The sequence below is a fragment of the Rhinoderma darwinii genome, chromosome 1, assembly GCF_050947455.1.
Source record: "Rhinoderma darwinii isolate aRhiDar2 chromosome 1, aRhiDar2.hap1, whole genome shotgun sequence".
Lineage (NCBI taxonomy): Eukaryota > Metazoa > Chordata > Amphibia > Anura > Rhinodermatidae > Rhinoderma > Rhinoderma darwinii.
This window is the reverse complement of record NC_134687.1, coordinates 639,942,032-639,957,367: the sequence shown is the minus strand read 5'-3', so window position 1 is coordinate 639,957,367 and position 15,336 is coordinate 639,942,032. Positions and strand designations below refer to the sequence as shown.

At 43.5% G+C, this 15,336-nt stretch overlaps 1 protein-coding gene across 1 annotated transcript in view; it reads right to left on the bottom strand.

Moving 5' to 3' along the window:
• The window catches only part of LOC142656946 (uncharacterized), a 68,168-nt gene extending 54,771 nt beyond the window's left edge, over positions 1–13,397 (bottom strand). The window contains exons 1-5 of the mRNA XM_075832018.1: positions 13,280–13,397; positions 8,737–8,834; positions 8,466–8,574; positions 5,546–5,661; positions 5,265–5,379 (exon numbers count right to left, since the gene is read on the bottom strand). Coding sequence (XP_075688133.1) covers positions 5,265–5,379; positions 5,546–5,661; positions 8,466–8,574; positions 8,737–8,834; positions 13,280–13,364 — 523 coding nt within the window. The 5' untranslated portion in view covers positions 13,365–13,397. The remainder of the gene's footprint in view (positions 1–5,264; positions 5,380–5,545; positions 5,662–8,465; positions 8,575–8,736; positions 8,835–13,279) is intronic.
• Positions 13,398–15,336: the final 1,939 nt, after the last annotated feature.

Genomic DNA, 15,336 nt, shown 5'->3' with positions numbered 1-15,336 from the left:
CATAAAGTAATGGTGACAGGGGGAATCCCTGTCTAGTGCCGTTGGCAATCGAGAACATTGTTGAAAGTACCCCGTTTACCCTAACTCGTGCCGTAGGTGTCTGGTATAGGGACAATATCTTATCCAGCATAATGGGGCCAAGCCCAACCTGGGTTAGTGCCGATTTCAGGAACCCCCAATGTACCCGATCGAAGGCTTTTTACGCATCAATCGACATTAAACAGGTTGGTAGAGACTTTTTCAGGACATAGGATATTAAGAGAGTGCTTTTATTGGTATTATCCCTCGCCTCTCTGTGTCGAACAAATCCCGCCTGATCTCCGAGGATACAACGTGGTAGGAGTGGGGCTAGTCTATTTGCAATGGCCTTAGAATAATGTTTTACATCCACATTTATCAGGGAGATTGGACGGTAATTAGAACATGCCGAGGGATCTTTCCCTGGTTTGGGAATCACAGTAATGGTGGCCGCTAACGTTTGCGGAGTGAATGGCATGGAGGTTATAACTGAGTTGTATACCTTAGTCATATAGGGAAGAAGTTTAGTAACAAAGGTCTTGTAAAAGGACGCCGGGAATCCATCCGGACCCGGACTTTTACTCGACGGAGCTGACTTTATGATTGCCTGTATTTCCGATTCCGAGAAGGCCTCCCCTAGCGAGGCCATCTCGGACTCCTCTAAAGTCGGCAACGCTGTCTGTGCAACATAGGAATCAATCCTCCGTTGGAGGGCACTTGGAGACATATCTGCCAAAGGCCCCTTGAGGTTGTATAGGGCCTGATAGTAGTCCCTAAATGTATTAACAATGTCTTCTGGCTTATGTTTGACCTCCCCCTGTGTCGTTTTTATCGCCGGTATAAAGGATTGAGGAGCCCGCGGGTGTAATGATCTAGCTAATGCCCTACCGCATTTATTAGAATGTTCGTAAGCGAAACGCCTCATCCGGTCTCGAAACGACGCATGCGCCTGGTCTAATAAATCTCTCAGCGAATTTCGAGCTTCTAGTAGCTCTGCTAAAGTCTGGGGGTGTTGGGACTGTTTGTGAGTGGTCTCTAGAGTCCGTATCTGGGACAAGAGCTTTTCAATTTTGAAAGCCCGTTCCCTTTTTAGTCTTGAGCCTTGCTGTATAAATATACCTCTTAATACACTTTTCAGCGCCTCCCACTGAACCGGCAGAGGAGTGGAGTCCACCTCATGATGATCCAGAAACTGCGAGATGGATCTATTAATCTCCGTTTGGCATACCGCGTCCCTTAAAAGATGGGGGTTCAACCGCCAATGCCATTCCCGCTGTTTAGTGTCTGGGAGGGTAAGAGACAAATAAACAGGCGCATGGTCTGCCCAAATCATAGTTCCAATCTGAGACTTCGGGGACCAGGAAAGTAAATGGTGACTAATAAGAAACAAATCTATCCTGCTGTACATGTCATGTACCGGAGAGTAAAAGGTGTAGTCCCGTGTTTGGGGGTTGAGAATCCGCCAAATGTCTACCATTTGCATGGCGAACAGCTTAGAATTAAGGGAAGCCAATTGAGAAGCGGAAACGGAGGATCTGCCCGAGGAGGAGTCTGCAACCCTGTCCATTGTGAAGTTAAAATCTCCTGCAGTTACCAAGAGACACTCTGCAAATTTGGAGAGTTCCGTTAAATAACTCTTGCATACGCGCACCTGGTCATGATTAGGGAGATACAAGTTCGCTACAGTGAACAGTCGCTCACAGATTCGAAGTTTCAGAAATACAAAGCGCCCCTGGGTATCATATTGGGTATCAACAACCGAGACCGGAAGAGATTTATGTATAGCGATACTCACTCCTCTGGATTTCGCATCAGGGTTGGTACTATGGAACCACTGCGTATAGTATCGAAGTTTCAGAGTGGGCACATGGTCGGTCCTGAAATGAGTCTCCTGCAAAAGTAACATCTGAACACGTTGTTTGTGCATGAGGCAAAATTTGAGCACGTTTTTGCGGGGTATTAAATCCCTGAACATTTAATGAGCAACATTTTAAGGGCTCCATCTGGGAAAGAGAAGGAAAGGGGTAAGAGGGAACAGGAGAAGAAAGAGTCAGTGAACTAATGGATTCACTACAGACAGTGATCCAGCCCCAAAACTACTCTGTTTAGGGGAAAGAAGTTAAAGTAAAGTGTTGAACCGAACACGCCCCAAGTGTGGGTTTGACTGGACTATGGAAGAAGGAAGCTCCCGACCAACTCCCAAATGCCCGAAGCCTTGTATAGACACACATGTAAATTATCACATCGTCAAACAACAATGGTCAAACAACACGTACCTGGCTAATGTAGGCCTAGCACCAACTACCTCCATAAAGAGGAACTGCCCCTTATCAAAGATAACCTGTATGATATCTAAACGGCTCCCATTACCATACAGGAAAGGATGTCAGCTGCTATTCTGCCTAAACTGCCATTTATTCCAGACTAGGGTCCTATCCGGGGGGGGGGGGGGGTTAATCCCGAAACCGTCGCAACGGAACTGTATATAGGCCATAAGCTCTATCATCTCCCTCCCACCATATCCCAAGGGTCTGCAGACATGATGCGAGGTGGTCCATATAAACCCACATGGCCAATTGCCAGGGAGGAGGTATGTGCCCATGATCCCTACCTTGGGGCTCGTTCTGATCTGTAATGAATACAACATAAATCCCCAATGCATTCCCCTTCCCCCACATCCCCAATGGAGCATATTAGGACATAAAAGGGTAACCCCAACCACTCCTTATCAGCGAAGCAGAATGTTCCAACATCTTATTCCAGCAATCGTGACCTGGTCGTAGCCGATGTCGAGGTAGCCACCATCTGTGCTCTCATAGACAATTCTGCGGGGAAGGCCAGTCCTGTAATATACCTGGCAGGGAGGTCATTTCTCGGGACCCGCGGAACAGAGTCCAACATATGCGACCGTGGCGATCTTAACCGCTGTATAACTCAGTAAGGCACCATGGAGGCAGCCGGCGGCGCATCAAAGGAGCAATCTCAAGATTCCTGAGAGGCATGAGCGGGAGCTCCCGGGCCCTGCACTCTTCTGTGTCTCACAAGGGTCGAGGAGTGATCCATCCGATAATTATGTCTTGGTGTTCGTTGCGGCATAGGAGGAAAATACGGCCAATCTGAGATGGAAATCTGTGGGAGATCCAGGGCAGCGAGGAAATCAGGGATATCTTCCGGAGAATAGACCGAATACAAGGAGGATCCACGGCGTACTTGTAGTTGGAAGGGGTATCCCCATGTATACTGGATCTCATTTTTGCAAACCGCTTCAAGGCGGGATATATAACCCTCCATATCCCGTTTAGTGGGTATGGCCGCCATTTGTGCCGTTAGTGCCTGCAGCTCAGGGCCCATAATACGAGTTGATGCCGGGTTAGAGGCTGACTCACCCCTCTGAGGCTCCGACGAGCTATCCTGCGGCTGGGCTGGAGGAGTTGTCTTTCCCAGAGGCGGCGTCCCTGAGGCGCCGGTGCGGTCCGCCATATTGGAGAGACGGGCCGGAGGTGCAGGCAGGCCCGGGTCCGAGAAATAATGAGGTATACCGCTCCTCGTCCTTGTCTGGTCGCTTCTTGCGGGTGTCGGGGGTTTGGTGCGTGATCCCCTTCGCATTAGTGCAATGTGTGTCGCAAATAGACGTTGTTAATCGGGCTTGGGAGCAGTCAGGGAGCAGGAGCTCTTACACCACGCGTCTCACCAGCTCCATCTCCAGGCCACGCCCCCAACAACACTATTTTTTAACCATTACAGGACTTGTATTCTGCATTATGCACCAGTTTCCCACATCTGTAGGCTCGCTCTCTAATTGTCAGTTTTCCCTAAACTCAGTTCCTGATTGGTCCGGGACTAGCTGCTATGTCCTCTCCCATACACAGCCCACACTGTCTCTCTCTCTCTCTCTCTCTCTGTCTCCCACATTCAGAATCAGCATGGAGGACATTATACAGCAGAACTGAGCAGTGTATCTGAGAATCCAGCACTGGGGTGAGATATAACACTTACTACAAGCATAAGCATGGAAAACAACATACAGAAGTACTGAGCAGTGCAGCTGTGAATCCAGCACTGGGGTGAGGTATAACAGTTACCAGGAGCAGCAGCAGCATGGAGGACATTATAAAGCAGTACTGAGCAGTGTAGCTGTGAATCCAGCACTGTGCGAAGATATAGCATTAAAGGAACAGTGTCATCACAAATTATTTTTTTATATGTTAAAGATGTTAGTGCTTTATTAAAAACGTTTATATTCATTTGTGTGTTTGTGTTTTACTTTTTCTTATTTTTACACTTTTTCTTCCCTATGGGGGCTGCCATTTTTTGTTCCATTTCTGTCTGTGTCGATTAACGACACATACAGACATGGAATACGGCAGCCACAGTCCCATAGGGACTGCGAACGGCTCCCGTCCCATTGACTTCAGTGTACGGCGTCTGTGTGGGAACTGCGCATGCGCCGCTCCCACACAGTCCAATTCGAAATTGGCGCCGTCCGGCGCCATTTTCCTGTGGACCGGAAGTCGCGGCCGGAGCAGGTAAGAGATTTCAATGTATGTTCGTGTTTGTGTGTGTTTACTACTGTATGTAAACCTACTACACTGTGTGTTAGCTCAAAAAATGGCGACACACAGCGTAGGAGGTTACACCGTTCAAACCCCTCGTTTATCCCGGCACTAGCCAGGATAAAGGAGGGGGGGGATGCTGAGAGCTCACTAGAGCGAGGGCTTTTAACCCATTGTTGCAATGCTGCAATTTTGGGAATAGCTCCATCTAGTGACCAAAAATGGGTAGTATTATAAATTAGAATTAATTTATAATATTTCCTGACTATTTCCTGACTCGTGAAAAAAATAAAAAAAATTTGAACAATGTTTAATCACCCACACACTAATTTTTTTTTTAAAAAAAAACATGTTTTTCTGGCAACACATTCCCTTTAAAAGAAGCAGCTTCTGTGTGTCTCTCTCTCTTTGCAGCAGCTCTTTCCTACACCCTTTCCATGGAATTCTATGGGCAGTAGCTTTAATTTGATCTCTTAGTTTACAGTCTCCTGTGTATGGATTTTATCAGTAAATTCAAAGCAGAGGTCAGAGCAGGATTAGGTGAGGACTCGGATGAGTGGAGCAAAAAAAAAAAAAAAATGAATCATTTCCTGTAATGTAAATTACAAACTTTCTTATCTTTGCATATACTGTACTATTGATTTATGGGAAAAAATTTAAATGATAGTTAATCTGCAATAGAACTCTATGTACCTGTGGTAACACCTCCTGGAATTTCCTCCTCCACTTCACTCTTAAACGGTAGATCGCCCCTCACCCGCTCTTCTTCTGCTTCATCCTCCACTTTAATAATAGTCAGATCTTCCCCCTGATTTCACATATGTAACAATTCAGTAATATACAGCAGAGAATGCGAAGAATGTAACAGATCAACATAAGAAACCACCAAAATCTATGACCACATCTTTGACCGCAGGACCAAAAAGCTCCACACCCCCCTATATAGATCATATATAGGGCTCAGATTCATGTACCTGATGATTCTCTGGGACATTGTGATTTTCCTCTGGACAGTCCTGGGAATACAGAGGACTGGGACAACTCTCTGCTGGATTTCTTCTACTGGATTCATCTGTAGGAAGTATTTTTTCTATCCCCCCCCCCAAAAAAAAAAGTTAATAAAAGTTAATCAATAAATAATATCTACCCCAAAATGGTGCTATTAAAAATCACAAACTTGTCCCGCAAAAAACAAGATCTTATACAGCTATGTCGACGGTAAAATAAAAAAAGTTATAGCTCTTCGAATGGGACTATGGAAAAACAATAAAAATTGCTTGGTCATTAGGGCCCAGAATGCAAGCAGGGGGAAGGGGTTAAGGTCTTATCAGCCCTCCTTAAAGGGGGGGGGGGGTAATGTTACTATTAGCAGCAGGACTGCTGCTAATCAATGATTTCTGTTATCTCTGTGTTTGGGCGTTGCTAGACAATTGTCTGAGTGTGGATTTGGTCATCATTTAGGTTTGCCTGGTTAATTAGGGCAGAATACTTTTATGGGGCCTATATATACTTCAGGCCTGTATTATACAGTTGCTGGTTATACTGTGCCTGGCATGTGCAAAACTCTCCAGATTCTAGTTGGTGATGTTGTTCTTGTCGAGGTGTTTGTTTGTATTGTAAGACCTGTTGGTCCTTGTGATGGATGATCCATTTGCTTATATTCTCTGTATTTAATTAGATTATAGATTAACGGGCAGGATGCCGGATCATGCAGAGGTGTAATTTCTATTTCACCTGCAATTACTCCCCCCCCCCCCCGCCCGTTTTCAGAAATATATAAAATCTGTGTGTGTTTTTTTATATTTGGCCTGGCAATTAGCAGTCTGGCCGAACGCCCAGACATGAAGTTATCACATTCCCTATTATTTGTTTCTGTCCTAATATTCACATACATATGTGAATATAACTCCTCCACACTCCCTATTTAGAAGAACAAGCTATTGTAGTCTTGCCAAATAGAACTGGTGCAAGTCTGACGTAAGCATCTAAAGAAGTATTCTAGTTATACATTTGAAATGTATTGTATGTCTGTGATTGCCTCATCATTACATATTCTCATTGTATGCTAATGGCTGAATCAGAATCATTGTCACATTGCCTCTGATTGGTTTACCTCTGTGTCTCTTACTCTCCGATAGATCGATATAATCTATGATTAAGATCTGGATAAATCTCCTGGAATGAGTGTCGGTTAAAATACTAGTCTAAAATTTCACTCTAATATATTTTGAGCAATGAGTTCCTCAACAATACTTTAGAAGATCTAGTTTTTGTAAAGTGGGTTTCATGTCTATCCTGGGATCAGTAGTTCCCCTGGTTTGCCTTTCCTGTGAGTTTGGATTGTTGCCAAGCTGTTGTCTTTCCCTGCTGTGGGATAGTATTCAGAAAGGGTCAGTGAGTTCTTTTAATTCTTGTCCACTTTCTATTCATCTTTTAAATGCTTTCATACTGTTCATCTGCCATCCACTCCATTTATGCATTCTCCATCTTCTACTACCTTTAGTGTTTGGTTCTGCTAATCCACTGGTGAACACTTGTGCCTTTTATTTTCTGTCGGTGTTGATGCGTGCTTTACCCATGTGATTGCGATTGTCTGGTGTTGAGGTCTTGAGCACTACCAGTGGCGTAACAAGCGCTAAGGCAGAACCTTACCCCAAAGTGTACTTATTATTCTAGGTACATTTTCTGATTAAGCTGTCATTTGTGTGTGTGAATGTGAGGAACAACACTATTTTTCAACCATTACAGGACTTGCATTCTGCATTATGCACCAGTTTCCCCCATCTGTAGGCTCGCTCTCTAATTGTCAGTTTTCCCTAAACTCAGCTCCTGGTTGGTCCGAGACTAGCTGCTATGTCCTCTCCCATACACAGCCCACACTGTCTCTCTCTCTCTCTGTCTCCCACATTCAGAAGCAGCATGGAGGACATTATACAGCAGAACTGAGCAGTGTATCTGAGAATCCAGCACTGGGGTGAGATATAACACTTACTACAAGCATAAGCAGCATGGAAAACAACATACAGAAGTACTGAGCAGTGCAGCTGTGAATCTAGCACTGGGGTGAGGTATAACAGTTAGGCTGGGTTCACACGACCTATTTTCAGGCGTAAACGAGGCGTATTATGCCTCGTTTTACGCCTGAAAATAGAGCTACAATACGTCGGCAAATATCTGCCCATTCATTTGAATGGGTTTGCCGACGTACTGTGCAGACAACCTGTCATTTACGCGTCGTCGTTTGACAGCTGTCAAACGACGACGCGTAAAAATACAGCCTCGTCAAAAGAAGTGCAGGACACTTCTTTCAGACGTAATTTGAGCCGTTCTTCATTGAACTCAATGAAGCACAGCTCAAAATTTACGGCTGTCAGAGAAGCCTCGCAAAATGTGAGGAGGAGCATTTACGTCTGAAACGAGGCAGCTGTTTTCTCCTGAAAACAGTCTGTCTTTTCAGACGTAAAAGCCTGCTACCGTGTGCACATACCCTTACCAGGAGCAGCAGCAGCATGGAGGACATTATAAAGCAGTACTGAGCAGTGTAGCTGTGAATCCAGCACTGTGCTAAGATATAGCATTAAAAGAAGCAGCTTCTGTGTGTGTCTCTCTCTCTTTGCAGCAGCTCTTTCCTACACCCTTTCCATGGAATTCTATGGGCAGTAGCTTTAACTTGATCTCTTAGTGTACAGTCTCCTGTGTATGGATTTTATCAGTAAATTCAGAGCAGAGGTCAGAGCAGGATTAGGTGAGGACTCGGATGAGTGGAGCAAAAAAAAAAAAAAAAGCATTTTCTGTAATATAAATTACAACGTTTCTTATCTTCGCATATACAGTACTATTGATTTATGGGAAAAAATTTAAATGATAGTTAATCTGCAAGAAAACTCTATGTACCTATGGTAACACCTCCTGGAATTTCCTCCTCCACTTCACTCTTACACGGTTGATCGCCCCTCACCCGCTCTTCTTCATCCTCCACTTTAATAATAGTCAGATCTTCCCCCTGATTTCACATATGTGACAATTCAGTACAATACATCAGAGTGTGAGAAGAATCTAACAGACCAACATAAACCACCAAAATCTATGACCACATCTAAGACCGCAGAGCCAAAAAGCTCCACACCCCCTATATAGATCTGGTATAGGACTCAGCTTCATCTACCTGATGATTCTCTGGGACATTGTGATTTTCCTCTGGACAGTCCTTGGAATACAGAGGACCGGGACATCTCTCTGGTGGATTTCTTCTACTGGATCCATCTGTAGGAAACACACAGTGACTGAAAACACGACTACTGTATGTCTATATATCAGACACTTCTCTCTACACCTTCAATTCTAGGTTTATTTTTGGAGCGTAAATTATAGTATTTGGGTCCTCACCAACTGTGCTAGGGGCCTAGCACTTAATAGTTTGCAGGTCTGATTGCAATGAGACAATGGCACCGAGCCATTTTTTTTGCCAAAAGGACCAAGACCATTTTTTTGTCTTTGCCTCCTCACATTCCATCAGTCATAATTTTTTTTTTTTTTTTTTAAGGCTACACAGTAATGCTCACCAGAATCAGTTGTGTACCAGGCACAACACTAGTTTAAGTTTGTTTGCGAAATCACGTACGGTCTGTGACCGCTGCTCCAACCTGCCGGTTCACAGGTTGTCCTTCCTTGGACCACTTTTTCTAGTAGGTATAAACTACTGCATATCGGGAACACCCCACAAGACTGGCCGTTTTGGAGATGCTCTGACCTAGTCGTCTAGACATCACAATTTGGCCCTTGTCACAGTCACTCAGATCCTTTCACTTGCCCATTTTTCTGCTTACAAACATCAACTTCAAGAACTGACTGATCACTTGCTGCCTAATATATCCCTCTCCCTTGTCAGGTGTCATTGTAACCAGATCATCAACGTTTTCACTTCACCTGTCACTGGTTTTAATGGTATGGCTTTTTATGGTATTACTTCTTATTTATTGCAGCAATTTAAAGAGTTCTGACATTTCGAGGTGCGGAAAGTGCCGTTCTTCATGTATTTACATTGTGATCCTCAGAGTCAGAGGAGCAATATATCGGAAGCTGTTGTTCTTCTGAACTGACTGAAGTTACGTCATAGCCGGATAGGGGAAGTATTGAGCGGGCTCACAGGCTGAACCCGCTGCATACAAAGCTAATGTCGGCTGTATTACACAGCCGCCACTTAACAATAACGAGCGGGATTGAGCGCGATCCCACTAGCTTAACTCGTTAAATGAAGCGGTCAATAGGGACCGTGGCATTTAAAATACAAAGAGGGGGGACGACCCCCTCTAGAAGCTCAATCGCAATGCGATCCCAGGAGGGACAATGGTTGTTATGGCATCCATGGGGCCTAATAAAGGCCCCCAGGACTGCCAGCTTTGCGCTCCTATTAACCCCTGCCTTTGGTGTCGCAAAAAATTTTTTTTTATATATAAATTTGCTTTTAGTGTGTTATTAAAATACATTTTATTTATTTCCTTTTTCTAACTTTTACTTCACTATGGGGGCTGACATATTTTTTTTTTCATCTCTGTATGTGTCGATTAACGACACATACAGAGATGGCATACAGCACATACATCCCCATAGAGAATGCGAACGGGAGCCATTCCATTCACTATGGTGTACGCCGTCTGTGTGTGAACGGCGCATGCGCCGCTCCCACACAGTCGAAAAGGAAGTTCTTCGGCCGAGCGACATCCGGCGCCATTTTCATGTGAACCGGAAGCCGCGGCCGGACAGTAAGATGACTATTTCCGGTTGCGGCTTCCGGAAATGTAATTAGAAGCAAGCACTAGGAGCGGAGGGAGCGGACAGACCGGAGGGAGCGGCGGCGGCAAGAGCAGGTAAGTTATGATTGTGTTTTACTGTGTGATTACCACTGTATGTAAACCTACTACACTGTGCATTCGCTCAAAAAATGGCGGCACACAGTGTAGGAGTTTTGAACATTCAACCCCCTCCTTTCTCCTGGCACTAGCCAGGATAAAGGAGGGGGGATTCTGTGAGCACACTACAGCGAGTGTGTCTTCTCCAATTTTGCAGCATAAAGCAATGAGGTTGCTTTACCACATGCCAATGCTGCAATTTTGGGAATTGCTCCCTCTAGTGACCAGCACTGGGAAATGTTATAAATTAGAATCTAATTTATAATATTTCCTGACTTGTGAAAAAATTAAAAAAATTAGAACAATGTCTAATCATGTATATACTAACTGTATAACTAAAAAAAAAAAAATTTCTAGCGACACATTCCCTTTAATAGAAGCCTGTCAGAAAGATGATATACTACAATACATTAGTACTGCAGTATACAGTGCAAGTGATCCAACGATCGGTGGTTCAACTCCCCTAGGGGGGCTTATAAAAAACAAAATTATCATTTAACCCCTTAATGACCAGGCCATTTTGCGCGTTAACGACCAAGGACTATGATTAGTTTTTTCACGGTCGCATTCCAAGAGTCGTAACTATTCAGTCGACATAGCTGTATAAGGGCTTGTTTTTTGCGGGACGAGTACTATTTTGTAATTGTACCATTTTCTGATGCTTATAATATATTAACTTTTATTAACTTTATTTTAGGAGAGAATTGAAAATAAGCAGCTATTCAAGCATTGATTTTCACGTTATAAATTTACGCCGTTTACTGTGCAGCGTAAATAACATGTTACCTTTATTCTATCGGTCGGCACGATTACGGGGATATCAAATATGTAAAGGTTTTATATGTTTTCCTATGTTTGCACAATAAAAACCCTTTTAGAAAAAAATTACTTGTTTTTGCATCGCCGCATTTCAAGAGACGTAATTTTTTTATTTTTCCGTCAATGTGGCCGTATGTGGACTTGATTTTTGCGTGCCAATGTGTAGTTTTCATTAGTACTACTTTGGGGTACATGGGACTTATATATTAACTTTTATTTCATTTTTTATGGGGGGGGAATGGGAGAAAAGAGAATTTTGCCGTGTTTTTTTGCGTTTTTTTTGGACGCCGTTCATCCGGCGGTTTAATTAATGTGTTCATTTTATTGTTCAAGTTGTTATGATCGCGGGGATACCATATATGTGTATGTGTTATTTGTTTTGACACTTTTAGTAAATAAAACCACTTTTTGAGCAAAAAATAAGTAGTTTTATTTGATTTTGACTGTAAATTAGTATACTTAGCAAAGCATTATTGCCTGTCAGTTTAAAACTCGGCATGGCCCAACAGACATTTGATGAAGGCAGACCTGGGGGTCTTTGTTAGGCCCCCGGCTGCCATGGAAACCCGACGGCGACCCGCGATATCTGTCACGCGGATGGGGTGACAGAGGGAGCTCCCTCCCTCTGTCAAACACATTAGATGTCGCTGTCGCTAATGGGTTAAACTGCCGGAATCGGAGTGCGCTTCGATTCCGGCAGTTGCAGCAGGAGCCAGGATGTGTATAACAGCCGTACTCCTGCCGCTGATCGCGTGGGTACAGTGGCAGTACCCGCACCATCACAGGACGGATATATCCGTCCTCCTGCGTGAACTAGCAGCTGCAGAGGACGAATATATCCGTCCTTCGGCGTTAACAGGTTAAATAAAGTTTTTTTTGTTTATTTTTATCCTCATAATAAAAAAGTTAAAAGTTCGAAACAAAAAAAAACAACCTTTTCCCCATAAAGCATTGTGAAAAACAAGGAAATTGGTATCGCCACATCTGTAGAAGCCTGAACTATTACAATATATATATATATATATATATATATATATATATATTACACACACACACACACACACACACATACACAGTATACCGCATGGTGGACGCCGTAAAAAAACAAATACAATTTAAAAACACCAGAATCGCTGGTTTCTTAGTCACCTCATCTCCTGCAAAAATTGAATAAAAAGTGATGAAAACCTTGCATGTACCCCAAAATGGTAGCATTAAAAACTACAGCTTGTCCCGCAAAAAATATTCCCTCATACCACTCAATCTGCCGAATAATGAGAAAGTTAGAGCTCTCAGAGTTCGGCAACATAAAATAAATTTTATTTTTTACAATTCGTTCTTTCCTTGTAAAAGTAGTAAAATATAAAAAAATATATCTAAATTCGGTATCGCCGTAATCGTATTGACCCACAGAATAAGGTTAACATGTCATTTTAATTGCACGTTGAATTCCGTAAAAACAAAGCGCAAAATACAATTGAAGAATCGCTGGTTTTTTTCCATTATCTACATCACAAATAATTTTTTCCCACGAAAAATAAAATAAAGTTATGGCTTTTGGAAGGTGGGGAGGAAAAATGAAAATCTGAAAAATGGCTGCGGCAGTTAAAATATCGGTGTGATCTAAAAGATATTAAAACATGGGCGTGGTCTAAAATAGACGACATCATGACATATGGGCCGGTCTCACCCTGACACACGTGACTGTGTATGTTGGTCCAATGTAGAAAAAGCCAGAAGGCTTCAGAGATCGGCGGAAATTATGTGTACTACAAGCCACGTGGTCTCTGGTGGGACAAATATTACAAGGAGATTCCCATGATTTTCTTGTTCCACACATGAATTACCCTCCATACAAATGTGCAAAGATGTGTAAAGTAATGGCCCTCACATCACAGATTTACAGCAGGTGTTCTAAACATGGCTGCCAATGCCAGCCTGTGCCCATAGTAATGCCTATATATATCGGTCTCTTCTTACCTTGTGATGTGTGTGGCCGGTAGTTCCCCATCATGGCCTCCTCGTACAGATCCTTGTGTCCTTCTAGATACTCCCACTCCTCCATGAAGAAATAGACAGCGACATCCTGACACCTTATAGGAACCTGACACACACAATGATACAGTCATTACCCAGACACCTCCAGTGCTGTTACTGTAGAATTTCCCAGCATTCCCAGCAGTGTCACCTCTCCAGTCAGCAGCTCCGTCATCTTGTAGATCAGTTCTAAGATCTTCTTCTCATGTATCCGGGAGTGAGGGGGAGGCTCTGTGATGGGGCTCTGACTACTGCTCCATCCTCCTGACTCATGGATGATGGGAGTCGTACAGTCACCCGATGTCTTCTTCACTATTGTGTACTCCTGTGTATGGAGAGAGACACTTACAGAACTGAGCACAGTATTCCCCCCTCAGTAGAAAGAGGGAGATTGTGACCCCGCTGTATAGAGCTCTAGTGACCCCACATCTGTAATACTGGAGACCTCACCTACAAAAAGACATTGAGAAAATAGAACGAGGCCAAAACTAAAAAGGATATAATATTGGGGGGACTAGATGGACCATGTGCTCTCCTCCTGCCGTCATCTTCTATGTTTCTATATAGAGGTCATCCTGATCCTCCTGGTTCCTGGTCATTCTCATTGCTCTACAACATGACTATTGCTGCATTGGTGACATGACACATAACTGACCATATTGGTGGCTGATCTTCAGCTTCTTGACGTCACTTGGAAGGTCTGGACGCTGTTATACCGGACACTGGATTCCTCCTATTACTTCCTATTATGTATTGTCCCTTCCCTATGTGTGACTTGTTCTATAATGTAGAAAAGTTTACCTCTCCACTCAACAGGTAGATGATCTCCAAGGTGAAGTTTAATATTCTTCTGCTCATCTCATTCCTGTCCTTGTCCATTCTTGGTGGGTCATTCAGGAGAAGGAACGTTGTGGAGGAGAAGATGAGAAAACTGGAGGAACTGGAGGATCTAGTACTGCAGACGTCTTTATAAAGAAAGGAGAAGATGGAAATCATACAGGGGACAACATCATGTGTGACATACAGAACCTCACTTATTGATCATTGAGAGAAACATCTTCTCAGAGCCGTCACCACATGGAATAAAGGGGTATTCCCAACACGGACATTTCTCCCCAGGATATGGCAGAAATGTCTGATAGATGCGGCTCCACCTCTGGCCGTGCTCGGCTGTTTCTGGAACTCCTATACAAGTGAATGGAGAGAGTCGTGCACATGTGTGGTCACCTCTCCATTCATTCTCCACCTGGATGCAGTTATCACCTCACCAGGCGGGTCACCAGATATGTCATATTTGTTATTTATTGAATTGTGATATATTTTATTTCTACTATAGTTCTATACATATATATATTTAGTTGGTGGTTATCGGCTTGCAGCGGCGTAACTTCTCAAGCCATAATATGTTAGCACATTTACATTTATTTACTATAGTGTATGCACTTTGTGTTATTTCATCATTTGTTTACTAATAAATATGCTTCCTTATACAATCTTTACACTTTTGTTACACCCTTTTTTCGCATGCTCACTTATTTGCACGTTTTTATTTTTTTCACCAATTCTCACTTTCACAGCACCCTTATTTCTTTTCGGTACTTTGTTCCAGTTTCTGTGCTGCTTCAGGGCATTTCCAGCTACTTTCAGCACTCTGGACAGCGGCTGCTGCTTTGACTGTCTTGTTACTTCTTTCAGCACCTCGGACAGCATTCGCTATTCCTGTGCTGTACTGTTGCTTAGCAGCGAGACGCTTTGGCTCGGCTTTTTATCGGCGTATTCAGTTTTTTCATTTCCACTTTCCGCAATATCTTTTAAAATTACGATTCTGAAATCAGGTTTGTGAATATACTGTGTTCTGGTACTTCAGTATGGTCTTATTCTTTGCCCCACTCCCTGTGTCTGCCCTTGTCGCGGCGCCACGTCAGACGGGGGAGTAGTTTCTTGCTCCCCACCTATCTTTCGTGGCTCTGCTGCTGGAGGCGTGCACTGGAGGAGGGGGC